Raw genomic sequence first — 25,347 nt, 5'->3', positions numbered from 1 at the left:
TATTGTGAGACGCTAACACTTGTGGAAATAAAAATCTCAAACCTGAGTCAAAACTGTAAATTAAACCTTTACAAAAAGCAATTAAAATATCAGCGTCAGCTTAACCAAAAAAAGTATTGTAAGAAGTAACCAAAATATTGGGCAGGCCTACTATTTTTAACAAGCCCAAATAATAGAAAAATATGTAAAGCCATTTTTTCTGAAGTATTTACATTTATTTATTTTAAACCTATAAAACAACTATATTGTTACTGTAAAATAAAATTACTTGCAAACGTGAAATAAAACTTTGGTCATAACACCCACCATTAAAATGAACAAATTGGTCCAATCAAGCGCATTCTAAAATCAGACTTTCTAAAATCAAACGTACATCTCATGCCCTTAACTAGCTACTAAAATCATAATATTTAGTAGGCCTTTTCTTGGCCATCAGCTGATCCATTAAGAAAATCCACCAGAGAATAAAACCTAGACATTTTAATAAATGGGAGTCAAACAACTACAAACATACCTTCTGGCAGCATCAAAGTTGCTTTTGACAAAATCATTAAAGGGCCTCATATGCTCCTCTTTTGTGAAGAGAACATGATTAGCAATGCTCTGCAGAATCTGGGGAAATATATATTATGGATGAAATATATGTAGCAAAACAAATAACTGTATTAGCATTCAGCCAAATGACAACTCTATAGAAAGAAAGTTAGACTCATTCACCTTAGACATGAGCTTAAGGCCACGCTCGATGCGAGGTGGGGGTTTCTTGTCTAGGATTCCAGCCTCATATGGGGACACGATAGCTGGGTTAATGAAGCGCAGGAACATGGCACTTCCTACAGCACCAATACTGTTCTGAGGAAACCGCTGGCTGACCACCTGCACAAATGGATATGAAGAAACAGTTGAATGGTGAAGATGCCAAACATGCCATTACATCAAGTCAAAAACATTGCAATCTATCACTGCCATAATGCTATTAATAATAACTTATAAAATCTCTAAATAGTATTGGCAATTTCAATTAGTTTAAAAATGTTTGATTTATTTATAAAAAAGGATCTTCCGAATAATGAAACTAAGTGAATGGCAAAAATTGATAAATGTTCATGTCAGGTAAAACGGGTTGTATGAGACTTTAAACACAACACAGTATTTGCACTGAAGGTAATTGTCAAATATAGACTTGCATAATGGCATAAATATATTTTAATGCTAGCTTACCGATTTCAGCTTTTTAAAATGTGTAAGTGTACATACACAGATTAAACCATTAATTAAACACCTAACATTATCGATTATTAACTTAAGTAGACTTTTTGTAGAACAATGTGGCATCCACACCCAATGAATATGATCCTTGACAACGTGTGGCTACAATTCAATCACACCCATAATAATTGATAACTTCTGTCCTGATAAGAGTTATTTCAATCCCAACTGAATACAAGTTCATCTAATTACGCTGAGACTTAAAATAGGCTATGGAGAGGTCCAGCTACAAATATCTGCCAAGTTAAACGTTTATGAGAGTAGCTTTCTTTAACGTAAATTTGAATTGAGATAAAAACAGATAAAATAAACAGGAATTACTTATTTCTTTCTGTGTTATCATTATTACAATAACAACCGTTTAATGTGTTTACATACAACATTCACCGCAAATGTCATGTAAACAAATACAGTTGAAGTCAGAATTAATAAACCCCCTGAATTGTTAGCCCCCCTGTTTATTTTTTTCCCCAATTTCTGTGTAACGGAGAGAAGTTTTTTTCAACACATTTCTAAAGAGTTATAATATCTCATTTTTAATAACTGATTTATTTTATTTTTGCCATGATTACAGTACATAATATTTTACTAAATATTTTTCAAGACGATTCTACACAGCTTAGTGACATTTAAAGGTTTTACTAGGTTAACTAGGTAGGATAGGGTAATTAGGCAAGTTATTGTATAACAATGGTTTCTGTAGACTTTCAAAAATATATAAAACAAAGGGGGCTAATAATTTTGACCATAAAATGTTTTTTTTTTTTTATTTAGATGCTTTTATTCTAGAAGAAATAAAACAAATAAAACTTTCTATAGAAGAAAAAATATTAATCAGACACACTGTGAAAATTTCCTTTATTAAAAATCATTTAGGAAATATTTAAAAAAGAAAAAAAAATCCAAAGGGGGTTTAATAATTCTGATTTCTACTGTACATATAATTTATGATAAACAGCACTTTATTGTACTTGAATGTAAAGTAAAAAGACACCATGCTTTATAACATCATGTCATGTGGAGATGGTCCAGGCAAACGCCAGAGAGAAAGAAAATGAGAAAAAAAAACAAATAGACAGAAAATTAAAGATGTGAATAATTAGACATTTTAAATCATCACAAACATCATTGTTCATGCAAATGCACCAATGGTTTCTCAAAGTGAAATCATGCTTAACCATTGATTTAAAGACAACCCATAGAGCACATGACAGAAGCCAGAGTAGTGCCAACATGTTCATTATGTCATAGCTTAAGCATGCAAATCACTTCATCAAAAAGTCTCCCAAGAAAAACAAAACGGAGCCAAGAAAAGAGATGTTTTCTAATTTGATCATAGACGCATTTCAGGTTTATACACTTTAAGAATGAAAATAAAGCCAGTATGAGCTTCCAGATTTCTGTGGAAATTTTGTCTTCATGTTAAAATAGATCTTAAACCCAGGCAAAGAAGGAGTCTTCCGCTTTACCGCAAGGCACAGAAACGCTGAACTGATCCAAACTTTCCACCACCACTGACCCAATCACCGACCGTAGGGGTTGAAATAAAATAAATAAATAAATAAATAAATAAATAAAAGTGATGCAAATCAGCACAATTATCGCTAATCTGCTAATGTGCCATCTACGTTGCATTGAAAACAGAGGCGTCTTCATAAGAAAAACAGTATAACACTGCAAACAACACTGTTTACACAGGTGTTTCTGAACATGTTCTGGCAAAAACAACTAATGGAAAAACAAATTCATAAACCAAACAAAAAAAATAAGTACAAAACAAACAAAAAAAATCTGCATTTATGGTATGAATAAACTCAAACTCAAACTAAAAATGGCAGCTAAGGAAAAATTAAATGCTAAAAACACTTACGGATTTTTTGTTTTCCTTTTTTTCTTTAACAGTGGCTTTATTCAGAAGGGAGTGGCAAGTAGCCTACAGGGCAGAGATGAGCACAGAGAGGTCACAGCAGCTACACAACTGCACTCAGCACAGGGCAGCCACAGTGCATACAAACACAATGAAGGAGCAGACAACACAACCACCGCCTTGCCCTCAGAGCTGATCTAGGAACAGTTCATTTCAGTCATTAACAAACACTGGCTGTTGCTCTCCAAGCAGAACGTGAAGCAAAAGCTGCAAAGATGCTACTGTGGAAAAGAGAGATAGAGAATAAGAGAGAGAGAGAGAGATCTCTCAGCCCAAGCAAACAAAGGGTGAATATATTAAGAGATAAGTGATAAGGCTAGCTGCAGGACATTAAAGAAGACCAGAATAGGTGCGTCGCATATAAAAGAGACGAGCAGAAGACACAAGGAAAAGGCTGATGCTTGTAGCTGATTTGGTAGGATGAGTCATCAGTATTTTCAGTCTGTTTTCCCAGAAAGAAAAGACTTGTGTATGTACTACAAAGAAACGTTCGGTAGCATAGAGATGACCTCTAAGCAGACTTAAAGACTATTGTTTTGATTTCACAGGGACTTAATGTGCCGAACATCACAACACGGATCCTTGTGGTTACAAACAAGACGAGAAAAGGCCATGAAAAGGAAAAAATAAATGTATTTGAGAGGAAAAGAAAATAGCCAGTCATTTAAATTTACTGTATTTTCTGGAAAATAAGTTGATCCCGACTATTAGGACATATTTAAATAAAAAATATCTAAGCATTGGTGTTTGTACACTTGGCAAGTTTGGTTGAATTTAAATGAACTACACTATAACCGAATTCTGAAGTAATACGAGTGCAAAATGAACAAAAAGACATTAACAAGCAAGTTTTAAATACTCCAGCCGGCTAAGCCCCTTGCAAGAGTATTATAATGTGACTGTTATTATGTTGATTTATGCTTGCTGATTATGTTTGCTTCTTTTTTCATTTTCTGCAAATATTACAAAACATCCTAATGGATCCTTTTTACAAGCTGGTTATAATAATACATTTTATTTATAATGTGCTTTTCTAAAACCTTAAGCACTAAGTTACTCGTTAAAATGTCAGTAAAAGCACTATAAAACACAATCTGTAAGATTATACTGTATAAAAACTGGCTAGATTATTAAAAGAACAGCAATAATAATAATAATAATAATAATAATAATAATAATAATAAAAATAAATGAAACCGGTCGGAAAAGTGGCAGCTAACCTGTGCCAGTGTTCTCCACCTGAAGGCCAATCTAATCAACCAAACAATGGCTGACACTCTCCAAGCAGAATGGAGAAATGTTATGACGTGTTTAACAGCCATCATCACCTCTAATCCTTGAAAGTTTTTAATATTTTTATTTAAAAACAACTATATGTATGTGCATTTATATTGATTTCTTTGCATCAAAAAAAAATAAAAAGATTACCACTATGTGTGGTGTTTCTAATGCAGCGTCTAGAAGCAGGACAGTAAATTTGACGTTGTTGATATTCCGGCTGCCATTATTCATGCCAATTGTGTCTCACACAATTTTTTTCCTTTTTCTGAAAATCTTGATGACACTATTGTTGAGTTTTTCTTTTATTATTTGCGCAAACAGGATTGTAAAAAAATATTTTAGCACTGTCCTATTCACTGCGCTCAACCATGACGACTTCTGCTGCGGAGAAACCCAACAATGTGAAAATGGTCCATTATATTGTGAAATATCTAATATTTTAATTCTCAAACATGTGTAAGAACATGTGTTTCATCATTTATACAGCTTCATTATGGCCATTATTATTTGATTATGATGAGTAATGGTGCTGACATGTTTGTGCTGCAGTGGAGAGATTAGTGCTGCTGGATTTACAACAAATTAATTCATCAACTTCTATCAAAATACATGAAATAGTTGAAGAATAGAATGAATGTTCTAGTGACCTAAACAATGTGTATCTGATGTAAATAAAGAACATTGTCCGATCACGTTTAAGACTAATTATTATTACTGATGTCTCCATAGACATAATTTTAATAACATGTGAATTATACTTGTTGAAATCTAAAATAAACAATATCTGTTTAAATACAGTAATAAATTAGGATTTATGATAGCTCAGATTTGAATTAGCAGTCGATCATGAGCTTAAACTTTATAAACACCAGTGTGATCACATGCTCCAGGCACCGAACATGTCAAAAAGTTAAAATAACCAAAAGCAGGATGTGAATTGTCAAGATTTTATCTCCTCAAAGAACTTTAAAGCAAACCAGTGAATGCATTAAACAAAAATAAATTGTTCCATGTTATATAATTCCTTCCTTATTTACTACACACCAAGCAATTTCTAGCACCAATTCAAATTATTTTGAGTCTTAATTGTTTGATGTTAACTGTCTTATATTATTGGGAAAAAAAAAAAAAATAAATAAATAAATAAATATAAAAAAATAAATAAATAAATAAAAAATTCCGACTGTAATTTTTTTTTTAATGTACTACAAGATGGTGCCCATGACAACGTATGGTCACATGAGAGATATGACAAATTATTGGAACTTTCAAACCAAAGGGAAAAAATAATAATAATAATAAAAAAAAGAAAACAACATCGATTAAAGTGACTTCAACTGTAGGCTGAATTATTTTTTTAAACGCTAACCTCAATGCCAGCATCAACTGCATCATGTGAGATTTAATTGGCTTATTTGAGATGGGGAAATTGTGATTTGTACCTGCTCATGAAATTTGACCTTTATACAGCTGCAAGCAATGCAAAGAATGTTTGCTAACCAAACTGAAGCTGTAATCTCAAAATGTTGTACAGCATGTAGACGAACAAATATTTCTCCATGTCCTCTGGGTTATTTATCAAAATTATCTGTGTCATCTGTAAAGTTTAAACCAGATACCAGAAGAACCAGAACCCGAATACAAAGAACCACTTTCCTCCTTAAATCCTTTACAATAAATATAACTTAGTTTGAATAGTCAATAAAGAACAGCTTACAGTACCTGCAGTATGGCTGTTAAAGCATGTTCACTTTGAATGCCGCAATCTCATTTTGCAATTCAAATAGGGGATTTTTTTGCCAACAGTTAAATATATGAAACATTCTATGCGTCCCTTTTGGGTTCATTAAAAATGTGTAAAAAAATAAATTAAACAATGTGTAAATAATAACAATGACAACAATAAAAAAAAATTAATTGTAAAATGCAAACTACAGTCATAAAAATGATGTTAACTGTTTGTTCGAACTACCTGTACAAAATGAGCCGAAACACAATTCTTGAGTTTTTTTGGGGGGGATGGGGGGCAACATAATTGTTTCATGTTCAATCCACTTAAATTTGTCATTTTAAGTTAACATAATTCCTTCATGCTGTCCCAACACAAATCATTTGTATGGAACCTAGCATTTTTTACAGTGTATTGTATGGGGTCTTTAGGATTTATTTTTGGCCTTTATTAAAACATGACAATATTTAAACAGGGAGTTAAAGAGAGGTGAGGGATTGTGGAGATTTTTTTTATTATTATTAAGTACAAGTACCCATTAAACTAACCAAAAATGCCATAAATGTTTGAACCATTTTATTTAAGGCTGATCTTTTACTACTCCTCAGTTGTTCCAACTGCAGTTGGGTTACTTAACAAGCTTTAGGTTGTATGTTTTTTTTTCCACTTAAATATAATTAATTTTACTGTTACTTCTATGTTGTTCAAGTGTGATCTGTTGCTGTTAACTGTCGGCTATTGCTGTAAACCTAATTGCCCCTTGGGGACAATAAAGACATTCCAATTCCAATCCAAATTATCTTGAAAATAAATGAATAACTATTTTAATGAAAAAAAATATTTAGGAGCACATCCGTTTTCAACATTAATAATGAGAAACATTTCTTCAGAAACAAATCCGCATATCAGAAAGACTTCTGACAGACCACTGGCACTAAAAACTGGAGAATTGTCTATGAAAAAAAATAACAATAATAACAAATAAATAAATAATTGTGGCAGCACGGTGACACAGTGGGTAGCACAATCGCCTCACAGAATGAAGGTCACTGGTTCAAGCCCCGGCTGAGTCAGTTGGCATTTCTGTGTGAAGTTTGCATGTTCTCCCCGTGTTCGTGTGGGTTTTCTCCAGGTCCTCTGGTTTCCCCCAAAGTACAAAGACATGTGGTATAGCCGAACTGAATAAGTTAAATTGGCCGTAGTGTATGTGAGTGTGTGCAAGAGTGTGTGGGGGTTTCCCAGTATTAGGTTGGGTTGCATAAAACATGTGCTGGAAAAGTTGGCGGTTCATTGCGCTGGGGCAACCCCAGAATAATAAAGGGATTAAGCCAAAAGAAAATGAATGAATGAAATTAAAAAACATACTTTTTTTTTTCTTAAACATAAAAAAAAAATTGGGGGCGATTTAAACTGAAATATTTCAACTCAAACAGGAAGAGGTGAGCAGTGGTGCAAGAGAGGATAAGAGCAGGTTCTCCTGTTAAAAAGTGACTGGAAGACTGATCAGTGGATGCCCAAGCATGAAAGACAGACTCAATGCAGTCAGTCAGAGGATGCAGAAACAGTGGTCAAAAAGCAGACTGGCATTAGGCAGTGAGTGTACCTGATACAGACAGTGGCACACACTGCGCAGCTGCGGAGGAAACTCGCTCGAGGAGTTGATAATGGCCAGGAAGAAGCGGTCAGTGATCTGAAGCAGGTTCTTCTGGTTCTCCTCCAAGTTCTCTGTCTGTTCAAGTCTAAAGAGAAGAGCGAAGAAATGTTAATTCAGAATGACAATAACAGAAAGACTTTGCGTGTCAGACGGTTTATCTTCGGTTTCTGTAGAGATTGTTTTGAGAAAAGCCACATAAACCTCAATAAGAAAGGAATGTATGCGACAGGGAACTTCAGAGAAAAATTGTACATGCTGTCCATAAGCATGATAGATAGCTTGTTTCTGGTATAGCGTCAAACTTTTTCTTAAAGTGAAACTGAAAATTCTGTCACAAACTTGTTTGAGTCTCTTTTTTCTATTAAGCACAAAAGTAGAAATTTTGGAAAAAAGATTTTGAAAAAGATTGAAAACCCAGTATCCATTGACTTATATAGCATTTGCCTATCCTACTATTGAAGTCATAGGTTACCGGTTTCCAACATTTCTCTAAATATCTTCTTGGTTACTGGTTTCTATCATTCTTCAAAATAGCATCTTTCATGTTAAAAAAAGAAACATAATCGCTTAAAGCCAAATTAGGGTAAGTAAAATGTGAGTAAATTTTCATTTTTGGGTGAACTAGCCCTTTAATTACTGTTATATATATTGCAGTGGATGAGGTAAAAGCTGAATGGATATTGAACGGGGAGATAAACACACACATAAGCGAAAAAGATCAGCATAAGCATCATAACAGACAAGCCGGAAAAAAGAGCATTACTGAGGTCAGGGTATCTCATGTGCAGGCATGAATGTGCTGCAGGCGAACCATTTCTTTCGTGGGAAAGTTTGTTTTGATTTGTTACGCTTCAATTACGCATCGGGCTCAGTGTGACAAGGATTTTTTGGGAGAGTTAAAATCAAAATATCAAACTTTGGTGTTATTCGCCAAGATGGTTTTATTTTTATTATATTATGTGCAAGATATAGGTGACTTATTAAAGATGTAAAATATTTAGCTGAAAGTTTGAGAAACCAATAAAAACTGTACAGAACACATTCACAGCAGTCTGGAACATGATTGATATTTTGAGAAAACTCATATGCAAGATAGATAGACAGACAGACATGTCTTAAATGGACTGAGTATGCATAAACTAAAGGGGAAATGAAGCACTCAGTCAAGTTTACCCTATTTTGTACATTGGATTCCACTTTAATGAAAATATATTAAACAAACTGAAAAACGGCATGTTTTACTATAGATTTTAGACCTAAGGTGCCGCCATCTTGGAATGTCGCTGTGTCTGACTGGTTCCGTTCCCTCAGCTGAACAGATTTAATGGAAGTAAAGGAGACTGTAAAGCCTAATTTAACCCAATGCGTGAAGTTGTGGAAGCGGAGCTGGTGCAAATACAAGCATCAAATGTATGTCTAATATAAAAGTCTATATATTTATTCTATTATTCTTTTTCCCCTTTTAATTACAGATTATTTGATGCGCTTTGGTCCACTCTCTGTATTACACTGCATGACTGGGTTTCAATCATGGTAGTAACGGCCTGAACACAGAAAGACGGGACAGCCTAGTTTAACCCAATGCATGAAGTTGTGGTCATGCGTCGCAGAGCTGGTGCAAATATAACAAATACAAGCATTTAAGTGTCTTAAGTTGTGTTTTTTCTTAAGTTAATACCTTTCGTTTGATGCGCTTTGGTCTACTCTCACACGCTGCTCCAGCGCTGCCTGATGAGGGGATTTACATTCAGACTAATGCAACAATTAAAATCATACATGACTTCACGCTTTAAATCATCTCTTTGTGGATTATGTCAAGACATGTTCCCTTTTCAAGTCGATCAACTCCATCTCTCAACATGTATAAAGAATAAAAACCTTCCATAAGAAAAATCGTGTCGAGTTGTTTTGAACATGAAAAGAGGTGAGGGGCTGTAGCAATGAAAAGTGAAAGTACCCACCCCCATTACGTCAGTAGCGGACCTGGTTGAAACCCATAAAATCAGTCAGGCAGCGTAATACAGAGTAAATCATTACTGACGTAATGGGGGTGGGTACTTTCAAATGATCGTAATTAAAAGGGGGAAAAAAGTTATAAAAAATTTTTACATTAGAATTTTTACATTATAAAAATACTTTTATATTAGACACACATCTGATGCTTGTATTTGAATCAGCTTCACGTCCACAACTTCACACATTGGGCTAAATCAGGCTTTAGTCACCTTTACTTCCATTGTATCTGTTCAGCTAAGGGAACGGAACCAACCATGTGACGTCAGACACAGTGACATTCCAAGATGGCGGCAACCTAGGTCTAAAATCTATAGTAAAACAGCCGTTTTCTGCTAAATGGTTACATTAACCGAGTTTGTTTAATATATTTTCATTAAAGTGGAATCCAATGTACAAAATAAGGTAAACTTGACTGAGTGCTTCATTTCCCCTTTAATATCAAATTATAATTTTGGGGGGATATATTCCTTTAAGTAGATACGTGCCTGGTGGGGTCCACTTCAAAACTGATCTGCTGCCACTCTGGTGTGGTGATGATTCCTCTCAACAGTGGCTCCAGAAGCTTCTGCAGATACGCAGCTCCGTACACCTGCAAACACAGTGCCAGATTTGAAGGGAATTTGCATTGGAGTGCAGTAACTCATGCAAAACAATGAAGGCTGAACTCATAGAATGACAGTCATTGCTTCACGTCACCTTAAAGCAGAAGGTCATAATCTTGCTGGCTAAGCTGTTTCCTCTAAAGAGCGTCTGCATGGAGTCTGCCAGCTCCACCTCTTTGGAGAACATGTTCCACAGCAGCTGATACAGCAGATGGCGAGAGTCGAACAGAGTCACTAACACTCTGGCCAGCTCATCCTGAAAACCAGCACAACATTAAGCACAACGGCCCTCCGATGACCAACAATATCCACCATGCACTGTGAGCTAAACATGTTTTGTGAAATAGTTCAACAAATCTGTCAGCGTTTATTTGATTTTAAGCAGTTATAACTTGAAGGACGGACTGTTTTTTAATATATTAAAATAGTTATGGGGTGGCACAGTGGCTCAGCGGTTAGCACTGTTGCCTCACAGCAAGAAGGTTGCTGGTTCGAGTCCCGCCTGGGCCAGTTGGTATTTCTGTGTGGAATTTGCACGTTCTTCCCGTGTTGGCGTGGGTTTCTTCCTTGTGCTTCAGTTTGCCCTGCAGTTCAAATACATGGACTATAGGTGAATTGGGTAAAAATAATTGGCCGTATTGTACGAGTGCATGTGTGAATGCCAGTGTGTATGGGTATTTCCCAGTAGCCGAAGGAAAATTAATGAATAAATAAATTAAAAAATAGTTATACAACATATAAATAATAACAGTCATATAATTGCAGGTGCCCACAGACTTCCATCGTACAGCAAAAAGCACTATTTGGCAAAAGAAAAAAAAAATCATACATATTCTGAATTACTTTAGCACAAGTAAATGCCAGAAATTTACTGGGAACTTTTAGGTGAACTATCCCTTTAAAAAGCTATATTACTTCCTTTTATTCTGTGAAATAAACTAATTATATTTTGAGGTTACTGGAAACCAATCAACACTAGATCTTTTTGGCTCCCACTTTATGGGAAACAGATTTTTCTTAAAATATCCTCCTTATTGGTCCAAGACTAAAATATTAAATATGAAGAGTAAATGATGACAGTTTTAATTTGTGTGGTAAATAATAATTTTTTTCCATATTTTTTGCAGCATATTTTAATATTTCACGATGAATTGTTCAACGTCTAAATCTTACTTTTGAGGAAGGATATTTCCAATAATAAAAAAGTCAATATGAAAAAGTTCATAGAGATTTATGATGACAAAAACAACAAGAAATATCAAAAGAATCAAAAGGAATTTAAACCAAATATTATTTTTTTTATGAAGTTCAATAAAAATGTTAAACTAATAGTTACGCATGAAAATCTAGCTTCTTATTTAAATAAATCTCAAGCATAATATTGAAAAAAACATTTAAACAATACTATTTAAGATTTCACACTTATTATTAGCCTCTTTCATACAGCGATACTGGTAAATATCCAGAAAATTTCCGGAACGACTTAACCGGTCAATTCAAAACAGCTCTGTTCACACAGGCAAGGACTTTACGGAATTATTCCCGAAAAGACCGTTCACACAACCATTCCAAAATACCGGTAAATTCTGACATCATTAATCAGAAATGACCTCTAAACGGCTGCGCTTGTACTTGTAAACATTTGACTACATTACAAACTCTGAGGATGGATAAGTATAGTGAACACCTTCAATAAAAACATATGGAGGAACACTTTCGCATGTCGAGATGTTTATGTGTGTGTGCTGGTGCTCACCGGCTGCCTCACGTGCATACTCGTCAGAGCTTGAAGGTAGACAAACATCGGTTTATCATTTTATCAATCTTTTTTTTTTCCACAGTTGGCATTAAGGAACATAGAAATGTTATCTGACTAACATCTAGCAGCTAAATGTGTCTGGAGAAATAATTAAAGGCTTTTATTTTTATAAACTCGTGGACGTGTCTGAGTGTTTTGACTGGCTTTAGTAGATGTCTCATGACAGCGCATTCTAGACGTGAACGAGTCTTTCAGGCAATCTTCCTTCTGCGTTCACACAGCGCAGCATTACGGCAAATTACCGGTAATGTTACAACTTCTCTTTCCGGAAAATTGCAAGAACAAATTTACCACTATTTTCAAAAAAGGCTTGTTCACACATACAGACCTTTCTGGAAAATTGCCGGTAATTTTCTGAAAAGGTCTGTATGTGTGAAAGGGGCTTTTGTCTAAAATAAATAAATAATAATATGGAATGACAAATATTTCTAGTATGACAACTTATGTAGAAGTGCTATTTGTGCTTCTCTTGTTTATAAATAGGCATTAGCTTAATTTAAAGCTGCTTCTTTTTCTTATTATTATTATTATTACATTATTATTAACTGTAGTGGCAACTGTAGTAGGTGCAGTTGATTCTATCTCTCACCCATTGAGAGCAGGGGACCACATTGGCCAGTGCCATGGCTATGGGCAGCTCTCCCTGATCTCCCATCATGGTGACCAGCTCCACCAGTCTCTCAAAGCGGTCTGCAAGCACAGTCTCTGCAAGCGTGTCGAACTCTGTCCCTTGCTGAAGAATCTTGGTAAGCACTTCCATGAATGTGGCTCGTGTCTGCAGGTCCTTATGGTACCCCAGACCTGTTAAGAGATATCAGTGTCACTTCCTCCAATCAAAACAACTTAAGTCCAATGCATGTAGAGCTGCACGATTCCTGATCAACTTAGAATCACAATTTTAATTTTGTTTAAGCACGGTGGCTCAGTGGTTAACACTGTCCACTCACAGCAAGAAGGTCGCTGGTTTGAGTCCTGGCAAGGGCATTTGGCATTTCTGTGTGGAGTTTGCATGTTCTCGTCCTGTTGGCGAGGGTTTCTTCCGGGTGCTCTGGTTTCCCCCACAGAAAATTGTCCGTAGTGTATAAGTGCGTGTGAGAGAATGAGTGTGTTTGGGTGTTTCCCAGTACTGGGTTGCAGCTGGAAGGGTACCCGCTGTCTAAAACATATGCTGGATAAGTTGGTGCATCATTCCACTGTGATGACCTCTGAAATATAGACTAAGCCTAAGGAAAATTAATGAATGAATTTTGTTTGAAAGAGATCACGATTCCTCATGACTTTGATTAGACAGTGGAGCATAATAATACCTAATTTACTATCTGACAAGACACTGTCGATATCAGTCAAAATGTACATTATACATTAACATCATTACATTATACAGGGTTCCAACACTTAACCAAATGTCAAATTCCCTGATTTTACTGATTAAAAGAAAATTTATCACAACAATGAACAGAAAAATTAAGTGATGTTGTGTTTTGCATAATATTATTATTGCTTGAGTTTGAATATAATTTTGAATATCATCATGAATTTAATAGTCATTATGAGAGAAACAATGAATAATTAACCTCAGAATTTGGCAAAAAAAAAAAAAAAAACACAGTAACACTCACTCTGATACTCAGTCTTTGAAGTAGTTTGTAGCTAAAGCTCTTTTGCAGCTAAAGCTAAATTAAAATTTTCCTAGTAAAATCCTTTTGTATAATGTTATTATTATTAGCAGTATTATTTATTATATGTATATTTGTTTTATTAAAAACAAGCTTAGATTTGCCCACCTGTCAGGTTTTAGACCATATGGGGCACAGCATATGTATTTGGATATAAGTTGTTTGAACACACTTCGTTGTTTTTGTTCATTTATTCGTTTGCTGGAAATTAGAATTGAATTTAGAAATAGTTTTGAAACAAATATTTGCGCTTAACAAATGAAATTAATTATTTATAGGCTAATTGATGTCTGTGTGCACAACACGTTTCCCTATCCACGAGAGCAAAAGTGAAAGTAAATAATGATGAGGCTCATCTCTCATTCTCATGCTGTGGATGCTCTGTTTAACTGTTTTCTTGCTAGAGAAATACTCAGTTTTTCCACTTACAAAGTTCGTCATGTAAATAGCAAATGCGCTATGGCGCGACGCAACTGACTCTTAAAGGGAATGGGAGATGAGACTCTGATTGGTTTATTCTCAAAACACACCTATAACTCAATAAGAAAATAAGCTCAACCCTTTTAGACCATGTGCCACGGCGCAAAGCGAATTTTACCATCCTTAACTTAGCAAAAGTGGATTTCGACACACCCTAATTGCTTTTGCACCCTGCGCTTTGCGCATGGATCGTCAAAATAGAGCCCAAAATGTGTCATTAGAGGATGTACCAGCAATTTTGTAGAATCGATTGTGAAAACATCCTGACACCACCTATTGGTGTAACGGTGTAATTGCTACAACCTTTATCTAAAACAGCAAGTTACTTTCAAATGGTGATTTAGATGTTTACCAAAGACATCAGTGTTTATATAACTTAATTTATATTATATCCTATATAAAGTATATGAAAAATAACTTATCACAGTACTTCTGAGACAGCTTAAATATTTGTTACACAGAAATAGAAATCGAGACTCAAAGACTATTAACTGAAGCTTTTCACAACCATACATGAGAACTGCTTTATCTGGGCTTAACACAGATTTGAATGTACTACTGTGTTCATTTAAAGTCTAACAAATCTGCGCAATTAAGAATGCATAAATGTGTGAACAGAGACTACAAATTTTTAATGATTAAGCAAACAGATCTGAATTCAAGAGGACTTCTCACCGATGGAGTGCATGAGGCCACTGTCCACATTAGCATTGAGGAGGTTAGACATGGCCAAAACCGTGCAGTGCCGCAGAGATGCCAGTCGTCTTGACATGCCACGTTTCCTCCCTGCGACCTGCTGGCCATCTTCCTCAACCTCACTGCAGTCATTCAACAGGTTCATGAACAGCGTGAAGTACCTAAAGGAGGAAAAGAAGAGATGAATGGACAAAACTGACCTTAAAGGGGACATTTTATGCAAAAAATGAATTTTATAAGGTAGTTGTGAGGCAAGTGTGTGTGAATATAGCCAGCCTCTGTTGGTAAAAAAGAAATAATTCTATCTTTTATAATCACACTTTATAAAAGCTGGCTTAAAGCAATAGTTCAACCAAAAATAAATGAATCATCTTCCACTTGTTTCTTCCTATGAACAAAAAAAGAAGATATTTGGAAGAATGTTTGAAACCGGTAACCATTGACTTCAATAACATTGGTTTTTCATATTATGGAAGTCAATGGTTACAGGTCGCCAAAATTTTCAAAACATTGTCTTTTGTGTTAAACCTAAAAAGTAATCACTTGAGAGTGAGACTATTGGGACTACATTTGCATTTTTGAGTGAACTACCCCTTTAATTAGCCTACAACGCACATGGTCATGTAAACGTGCTAACCTGTTTTCATTTAAAAGAGTAGTTTTACAAAAGACTTAAGCATATACAGATCGACAAAGTTTGATTTGACAGATTTTGCTGATTTCACCCTTCATATAAATGCATTAATCAGCTTCTTCGATTTTTATGGGTTAAATTAGCCTGTATTGTATTTGTACAAAATTTTGAACATACTACAAGGGTTAGCTTAATGCAGCTTTGACCGTTTGATTTTGCAGAATTTGCTGATTTCAGCCAGAATATAAATGCAAAAATCAGCTTTCTGTCTGTTTGATGAAGGTTGCATGTGTTGCGTCACACAAACACTGGATTTAAGCACATCCAGAAAGAGAAAACAATTTGCAGAAAGGGAGAAAATAAAGCACAAACTTTTGACTTTTTCTTGACACAAAGAATTGCGATGTGTTCTCATATCGTGGAGCAAGCGTAGAAGTACTACAATCAAAATTTTCCATCTTGAGAAGAAAATATATTAGCTGTAATTTTCCTGCTGACTCATTCCAAGTGATTATTTATGATTTATTGAACAAGACAACCAACATAAAAGAACTACTTAAAGGGACAGTTCACCTAAAAAAGCACACTCAAGTGGTTCTAAAACTTTATGAATGTTTTTCTTTTGTTGAAAACAAAACAGGGTACTCTAAAGAATGTTGAAAAAAACAGCCATTGATTCACTGGCAGCTTTTTAACATTCTTCAGTATATTTTCCTTCAACAGGAACAAGTGGAGTTTGAGTAAATGATGACAGAATTTTTATTTTTGGGTGAACTATCACTTTTAAATTAGATTTACAAATGATTATGCTTTGACATCACTTCTGGGAAGAAAACAGTTTTATGAATAATGTCTTGCAACAGGTTAATTTAATATGTAGAAATTTTAGTAATCAGTGTGTATTGGTGTGTATGTAAACATGCTTATTGATCATACTTCAGGAAGAGCTGAGATTTGGCCTCCATGAGCTCAACACCGTCCCCCTCCTCAGGCTGTAGAGGAAGACCAGCCAACAGAGACACTACAGCCTCCATACTGGCCTGGTCAAGATCCCTGCAGAGCACAGAAACACAGCATCAGTAAAGAACATGCACACAGGCAGAATGCCAGGTTTTATGGGATCTGTTAAAGACAATACCGGGTCAGGCATTTGACATCATCATCTGCTGCTTGATTGGAGGTTCCCATAACCCAGTCTGTGAGGTACTCCACCATTTTATTTCTGAGGAAATGCAGTAAAGTTAGAATGCATCTCATAAGGTCTTGATTCAGAAATGATCAGAATAAATAAGTATTACAAGGTAATAAAATGATATGCAGAGATGAACAAAGTTTGGGGAAGAAAGTGTTTTTTAAAGCAATTAATAATTTTATTCAGAAAGTATTAATTAAATTAGTAAAAAAAATTGTGTGTTTTTTAGGTAAATGAAATACAAGTTAACCTATGAAGCATTTTTTACATATGTGATGTGCACTGAGCTGCACAATATCAGAACAAAAACTGACATCGCAATATTTTCATTCGCTGCTATATATATTGCGATATAAATGCACTTTTAGCACATGATATTGAATAGCTTGTAAAGAATACACAAATTTAGATCGATTGGATCCATTCTGTAGGGCAGCGTATCTGCATAAAATATCATTTAAAAAATGGCAATCAAAGTTGAATACAACTGAGAAAAGATGCAAATAAACAATGATTCCTGATTTTCTGGGAAGTCGAACAGTATTTAGAAGCAGAAATTAAATAATCACTGTATAATAATAATAATAATAATAATAATAATAATAATAATAATAATAATAATAACAACATTGTATCATTTTAATTGAGTAATTAATTATATAATGTACAATTAATCTTTAAGCTGCAAATGTTACATGTATTGTGCCCAAATGACATAATTTGCTTCAAATTCTTAAAGTCAGGCCTTACAATAAAAGTTCACTCTAAGGTTAAAATATGTAATTACTCCACTATGTTGTAACTGTAATATCTGACCAACTATAATAACTATTGCAGACTCGCACATTGCGATATAGATGCTGAAACGATATATTGTGCACAGCTCAATTTTTATCAACTGGACAAAACTTTTTTTTTAAATCAAATATTTTTCATTTACACTTGCACTTATTTCTTGTGCATCAATTCTTACGATTATTTAATTTATTTTCGATTTTTTATCAAACTTTGATCTTAAAGAGATCAAGTCATCATTTACTCATCCTCATTCGTTCTGTTGAACAGAAAAGTTATTTTGAAAAAATGTTAATAAACCTGTAACCATTTCCTTCCATAGTAAGAAAATCAAATGTCAATATTATAAAGTTTCCAACACCCTTAAAATATTTTCTTTTGTAAAGAAAAAATAAAGAAACTGGTACAGTTATGGAACCACAGTTTTCATTTTTGAGTGAACTATTGCATTAACATTGTTACTCTAATTTGCTGAATGTGTAAGAACTATTAACTAAATATTAATGTTAATGGTTTATTGTTCAGATTTTTATGTGATTTACATCTACTTTTATTATAAATTAAATTGCCTTGCATGATATTTGAACAAAATTTTGAACCAAAAACAAGGTATAACTAAATTCAGCTTTAATAAGCACTTATGTATCAAAAGCATCTTACCACCCCCAAACTATTGAACAGCACTGTAAATTTACCTGAATTTCATCTCCTGGCAGAAGGAGAGGTCATCCCTGCGCTCCATCATCACCTCCACTAACTGACACAACTTGGTTTTGATCTGAATGGCATGAACAATGTTCCCTAAAATACGCACATACCTGAGGATGAAAGAAGAAATGAGTTGGAGAGGTTAATTCATGCAAAAAATAAATAAATAAATAAAAACACATGTAAACGCACGTTTCATCAAAACACCAACCATCAATATAATATCATGTGCTAATGTGTTAAAATGACCATCAGTCTGTGTGAAAGAGCATAACAGCGCATTACCTAACCAGGTTGAGCATCATGGTCTCAATGCTGGCTTGACCGAGGTGCTCTGAGCTTCCTTCAGTGTGACTGTCCAGCAAGTTCTTCATGATGGCAATGGTCTGCTCTACAAACAGAGTGTTTGTGTCTGTAATTGGAACCTGGAGGAGAGAAAAAAAATGATTTTTTTATTTTAAAAAAGCCACCAGTTTAATGCATGTCAGAACATTGTAGAAATAAATACGCTGAGTGGGCACCACTGAAAAATACTGCACGGTCTAGATTGATCTGATAACAATGTTTTCCTGCCACCTTGTGTCCAAAACCACACATTGCAGCTTTGAAGTCAAATTCAGTGAAGAGTTTTTGTGCGAGTTGTCAGAATAGTATAAAGGATTAAAAGGATTTGGCTAAAAATCCACATAAAAACGACCACTTTTTTTTTTTTTTTTCAAATTCCATTAAAAGTTATTTGCATTTTAAAATTGATAAATAAATATATTACAAACATTTAAATATTTAACAATATAAAATAATCGTTTACTCACAATGAAATATATTTTGATTGTACTGACTTTACTTTAAATACAAAAAAGTTATGGCAATATAAAAATAAATAATACTTACATACTGATTTCATAAAATATTAATATAATAGAAAACTATTAAAATTAAGCAAAATCAGGGGCAATTTTGCAGTTTGCCATTTTTAAAAATTTTTGATTATATGTTAATTTAAATACACATAATAAATGTGGTTAAATATTTACATGTTATAATAAAATAATAATATGATTCATATTAATGATAAAAACTGATATTGTTGAATTTTTACTGATTTTTAAATACTAAAAATGTAATTATTATGACAATATAAAAAATAATACTTAAATATTGATTTCATAAAAATATATACAAGTACACTGTACTAATGTGTTAAAAATTATTACAATTAAGCAACATAGAAGCAATTTTGCAGTTTGTCATTTTAATAACAATTTTGATTATATATAAAATTAAATACATACAATAAATGTGGTCAAATATTTCCATGGTATAATAAAATAATAATAACACCAACAATTAATAGATATTACATAAAAAAATACACATTTCCAACTGCAGAAATCCCTAATGTTGCTGAATATAATGATAATAATAATAATAATAATATAATAATAACATTAATAATAATAATAAGGTCATTATTAAATATTGAACTTTTAATGAAACAGCTTTTTGCTTTTAATAGAGTGTAATATTAACATATTTTGAGAGAAATTCTTTATACTTTATCTTTATACTCTCTATTATACTATACCTTATACTTTCTTTATAAAGTGCACTACTTCTAAAAACCATATTTAATCCTATTATCACACAATATACATTATATACATTATACTAGCATCTCTTACCGAGCCCTGAGTGTCAAAGAAGCGTCCAATGCTGTTGCGTAGTTTAGTGAAGAGCATTGGGTAGAGCGCCGGACTGAGCTCCAGTCCTACCAGGTCTTTGACGTTGGTGCGAATCTGCACTCCCACCTTGTCATGCGTACAGACCATCAAAGCCAGCAGACGCTCTAGAAAGCGGTTTAGGGACGTCTCGCTGTTTACCTCGCAGGAGCCCATGGAGATCATGGAGCCCTTGCGTTCGGTCAGAGGGCCCATTGGAGGACTGTAGGTGCCCAGACTTGGAGTGCTGCGCTGCTGGAGACAAACACCTCCCAGAGCGCACAAGAAACCAGTCATGTTGATCCACTCCTGAGGACGGAATGAAAACAGATGACCATAAGTGAAAAAAAAAAAAAGACATAATTGACCAATCTTATGTTAGATACCTGTCCATCTTCCACTTTGTTTTTTGGGTGGTTGAGTATCTGTTTTGTAGCTTGCTCCCATTTTGCATGCGTGTCTTCCCATGCCTAAAATTGAAAAAAGGTAAAGTGTGAGTCAACTCTTGGGTGTCCTTACACGGAATCCCAGCTTCGGATGAGAAAACACCGAAATGAATTAGCTTTTTAAAAAAAGGGAATGTCCCAGAAAGAATGTGAAAAGACTTGCTTGTGTCTGCAAAACATTATTCACTGACTGCTTTATGACCTTGAGCAACACAAACTTGGACTCGCATCAGAATTTCATTTAAAGGATGTAGCTGCATTTCTTCCAATTTGTTGTAAATGTAGCAAGTAATTATAATTATATATATATATATATATATATATATATATATATATATATATATATATATATATATATATACATACATACATACATACATACATACATACATACACACATACACACACGCACGCACGCACGCACGCACGCACGCACGCACACACAGTTGAAGTCAGAATTATTAGCTCCCCTGAATTCTTAGCCCCCCTGCTTATTTTTTCCCCCAATTTTTGGTTTAACGGAGAGATTTTCTAAACACATTTCTAAACATAATAGTTTTAATAACTCATTTCTAATAACTGATTTATTTCATCTTTGCCATGATGACAGTAAATAATATTTGACTAGATATTTTTCAAGACACTATCCAGCTTAAAGTGGCATTTAAAGGCTTAACTAGGTTAATTAGGTTAACTAGGCAGGTTAGGGTAATCAGGCAAGTTATTGTATAATGATGGTTTGTTCTGTGGACTATTGAAAAAATATATAGCCTGAAGGGGCCAATGATTTTGACTCTAAAATGGTTTTTAAAAAATTAAAAACTGCTTTTATTCTAACCGAAATAAAACAAATAAGACTTTCTCCAGAAGTAAAAATATTATCAGACATACTGGGAAAATGTCCTTGCTCTGTTAAACATCCTTTGGGAAATATTTATAAAGAAAATTCAAAGGGGGCCAATAATTCTTACTTCAACTGTGTGTGTGTGTGTGTGTGTGTGTGTGTGTGTGTATATATGTATAATGAAGCTAATGTTTGTTTTTATTTGATTATTGTTAGCAAACACCAAATTCAGTTCACTTGTGTTAAGTTTATGCAAGTTGATCACATTAACCAGCACAGATTGTGAAGCTGAGCATTTAAATCTAGCGGTGTTACTTTTAAAGTGTATAGATGTTTGATTGAACACATTTACATTGATAATGGTGGGCTGCAATGGCAAGCAATACAAAATGATATCCAAAAATTACATGGTTTGCACCCGTCATGATATCCAATATACTTCAAATGATCTTACTTTGTGTAAACTACTGGATCAATTTCATAAAAATATGTGGATTTTGAATATTTAGACACAATTTCCTCACCTCTACATTTCCAGCTGTAGGATGCTTTATTCTTCTTAATAGCGCCATCACTCTTTTCTGTAATGTGTTGCGACCTAAACAGAAAAATGTTCATATAGTTTATCATATACAAAAATAGATCTATAATAATAACAACATTTAACTAATTAATAAGTTAATCTACTAATGACAACAAATAAACAAACAAAATGTCTAACGGACATATTTAGATGCAGTTGTTTATTCATTTGACAACTATTAGGTTAAATGTTCTATTTAAAAATAGTTACATAATTATCACTTATTTAGTCAGCCACTTTAATTTATAATGATATAACAATGCAAATGACTATAACATATGATTACACATCCTACAACATTAAAATAACTACATTTGATATTTTTGTGTAGTATTTGATAAAAAAAAAATAATAATTGATTACAAGCAATTTTCAAGGTGAGACTTTTACAAAACCTCAGATCCCTGATCATTTCATATTCACTTCCAGGATATCTACGAATGCTCAATTTAGAGAGAAATATGGCAGTGTCTGGCAATATTAAATCTAGCATTCACTAACCTGTGGCCATCATATTGCTGACGGATGCGAGCTCAATGAAGGTGTTGTAGTTGGGTAGGACGGTGTGAACGGGCAGCTCATCAACACTGCAGCGAATATCTGCCTCCTCACAGAGATGCCTGAAACAGGACATGGCCACCAAAACAGCCTCTGCATCAGGACTCCACAGGAACGTGTAGAGACAAACCTCCAGCTTGGTCTGAGCCTGTCTGCTGATGGGGATCAGACTGCCCTGTGTAGCACACTCCTGTGTGGGGGAAATGAGCTTGTTTTATCTGGACGGACAATTGTTGTTATGTTCAGACTAAATCCTAATTTGAATTGTGATATTTAAAAGAACTGTGACAGATAAACGATTCATTTCTAAATAATTATGAACAGCAATATGATTTGAAAAAATCATATTAAAGGTCTGATCCTTAAAAAAAGGTGATTTTTTTAAATGAAAAACTGTTTGATCATCACATTTTATATCTGGATGTGCAACATTAAGAATACAGTGTGTTTCAAAAGCTTAAAAGTTGTCTTCAAAAATATTTTAACAAAAGCGTGCACATTAATTTAAACTCAAAAAAGTCAAACTTAAAGTATGCAAATACACATGAAATGCTGCAACACCAAAAGCTCCAGAAGCATCCCATTTATTCACCTAAAAAAGCCTTGAGAATAAATTGGACGCTTTCGAAGCTTTTGGTGTTGTGGCCTTTTCATATATATTTGTGAAAAGTTTTCTTCAACATGCATTTTTCTATAAAATATGTTTAAATATAATCATATTTATCATTTTCACACTAAGAGATTTTTATTTTATGGATATTTATTTTTAATTATGAATTTAAAAACAAATTTAAACCAAAACAAAAAATAAATATTGTTTAAACAACACATTTAACAAATAAAGAGACAGAAAAAAGCTAAATGGGTTATTTATTTATTTTTATTTTATTTTATTTTTAATTTTTTTTAAATACTTTTTCTAATTAAAAATATGATTGGACAATAAATACTTTTTAAAACAATTTTCTATGATATATTTTTTTTGCATATAAAAAAAGTGTCTTATTTTATCTGTATGGAACTTAACTTACTTTTTTTTAAAAAGATTTATTTTTGACCTTTTTTCCTTTATTGGATGGGACAGTAATGAGAAAGGAAGCAAAGTAGGAGAAAGGGGGGGGGGGAATGTCCTCGAGCCGGGATTCGAACTTGGGACGCCCTGAAGTGCTACTGCACCATGTGTCCGTGCGTTAACCACTAGACTTCATTTAACTTATTTTACAAAACCAAACATGACTGCCCAATTTTATGTACAAAAAACCTGAAACAGCCATGATTCGCTTGCGTTTACCTTGTTCTTTAGTAGAAACTTGTTCCTGCATATGAGAATCTCTCTGAGCCACTTGAGTATCTCTGTACTGTTGATCATCTGGTGTCCAATCAGCTTCTTACAGATCAGAAATAACACCTGAGAGCTGAAAGCACAAAAACAAGCACACGGTCACAAAATCTTTCCCACTATAAATAAAACAACCTCAATCAATCCTTTCATGCCAACCTGATGTCCCAGAAGGTCTCAATGGGAGCATCCGGGTTCCACAGCTCAATGGTTTCTGGCTGATGTAAAACCAGTAATGCCTAAATGGGAGTACAAGAATGAGTAGATCAGTTACGTTTAGAAAAAAATGGCAATATGTGACTGAACATCAAAGTAAAATCCTTTTCCATTTTTCTTAGAAGGAAATGGAAAAGCATATAATTAAATTCATAAACATTAGTCCATTTTAACATTAGTAAAATACACACTAAGTGACTGAAACAATTAACTTGTTTATTAGTTAATAGTAGGATTTTTTAAAGATCTGAGGTAAATTAACCATTGTTACTCTATTAAATTTATTATGTAGACCATTGTTATTATAAAACTAAATGTATTAGTTCCTTTTTAATCAACAAAATCTGAGATCATCAATGTCACAGTTTGATCCATTGATCCCGACATGAAAGAAAAAAATCTCAAAAATCAGATCCACCGTCTCTTGTCGTGTAAACTATGATTACTACACTATAAAACTATAATTAACATGGACGTCTTTTATTGTATATCAAGACAACGGATGAATCGATTCATGTTAGGACACCGTGTATTTTTGGCTACACAATATTACACATGTATTTTATATTTATTTTTATATTTAGCTTATATATTCTTTAGTCATTTTGTTATATGCATCTGCAATTTTAAACTGTTTTCATTTATATTAAGACATCTTTTTAATTCAGTCATTTAAATTCTGCTGTTTTTCAAACAGTTAGTTAGCGATGCAAGATCACAAATATCCATTATTTAAAGTTTATATTCTAAAAATTTTAATATTCATTTACAGCTTTAGATAACACTTCACAATTAGTTTATTACTTAATGTCAATGTTTTTACGAATGTGAAAGAAAAATTAATAATACTACAGCATTTATTAATCATAGTTCAATATTCAATTATGTATTATTAAAATCCAAAATTGTGCTTGCTAATACTACTTAATGCATGGCGAGTTAAACTAACCATGAACAAATTGATTTTCATCAACTAACCTTAAGAAATATGAACAAATACTTTAATAAATGTAATGTTTATGTCAGTAAATTCATTACGTTTGACTAATGGAATCCTACTATAAGCAGTAAACAGCTTTTTAAGAAACGGTATTAGCCATACTATGCAGCAAAGATGGAAGTACGATCAAGAGATGTAAAACAAACAAACAAACAAACAAATAGT

The 25,347-nt window shown here is 33.7% G+C and overlaps 1 protein-coding gene across 3 annotated transcripts in view; it reads right to left on the bottom strand.

Moving 5' to 3' along the window:
• The window catches only part of nf1a (neurofibromin 1a), a 130,372-nt gene that overhangs the window by 73,796 nt on the left and 31,229 nt on the right, over window positions 1-25,347 (bottom strand). For all 3 annotated transcript variants that reach the window (XM_056473235.1, XM_056473236.1, XM_056473237.1), the window contains exons 15-32: window positions 24,126-24,205; window positions 23,919-24,042; window positions 22,571-22,817; window positions 22,011-22,084; window positions 20,583-20,666; window positions 20,161-20,505; window positions 18,764-18,903; window positions 18,466-18,588; window positions 16,922-17,005; window positions 16,720-16,836; window positions 15,129-15,310; window positions 12,887-13,098; window positions 10,573-10,734; window positions 10,362-10,465; window positions 7,810-7,945; window positions 3,140-3,202; window positions 718-876; window positions 515-612 (exon numbers count right to left, since the gene is read on the bottom strand). In XM_056473235.1, coding sequence (XP_056329210.1) covers window positions 515-612; window positions 718-876; window positions 3,140-3,202; window positions 7,810-7,945; window positions 10,362-10,465; window positions 10,573-10,734; window positions 12,887-13,098; window positions 15,129-15,310; window positions 16,720-16,836; window positions 16,922-17,005; window positions 18,466-18,588; window positions 18,764-18,903; window positions 20,161-20,505; window positions 20,583-20,666; window positions 22,011-22,084; window positions 22,571-22,817; window positions 23,919-24,042; window positions 24,126-24,205 — 2,534 coding nt within the window. The remainder of the gene's footprint in view (window positions 1-514; window positions 613-717; window positions 877-3,139; window positions 3,203-7,809; window positions 7,946-10,361; window positions 10,466-10,572; window positions 10,735-12,886; window positions 13,099-15,128; window positions 15,311-16,719; window positions 16,837-16,921; window positions 17,006-18,465; window positions 18,589-18,763; window positions 18,904-20,160; window positions 20,506-20,582; window positions 20,667-22,010; window positions 22,085-22,570; window positions 22,818-23,918; window positions 24,043-24,125; window positions 24,206-25,347) is intronic.

The sequence above is a fragment of the Danio aesculapii genome, chromosome 15 (genome assembly GCF_903798145.1).
Source record: "Danio aesculapii chromosome 15, fDanAes4.1, whole genome shotgun sequence".
In the NCBI taxonomy this organism is placed as follows: Eukaryota; Metazoa; Chordata; class Actinopteri; order Cypriniformes; family Danionidae; genus Danio; species Danio aesculapii.
This window is presented reverse-complemented; position numbering and strand designations above follow the sequence as displayed.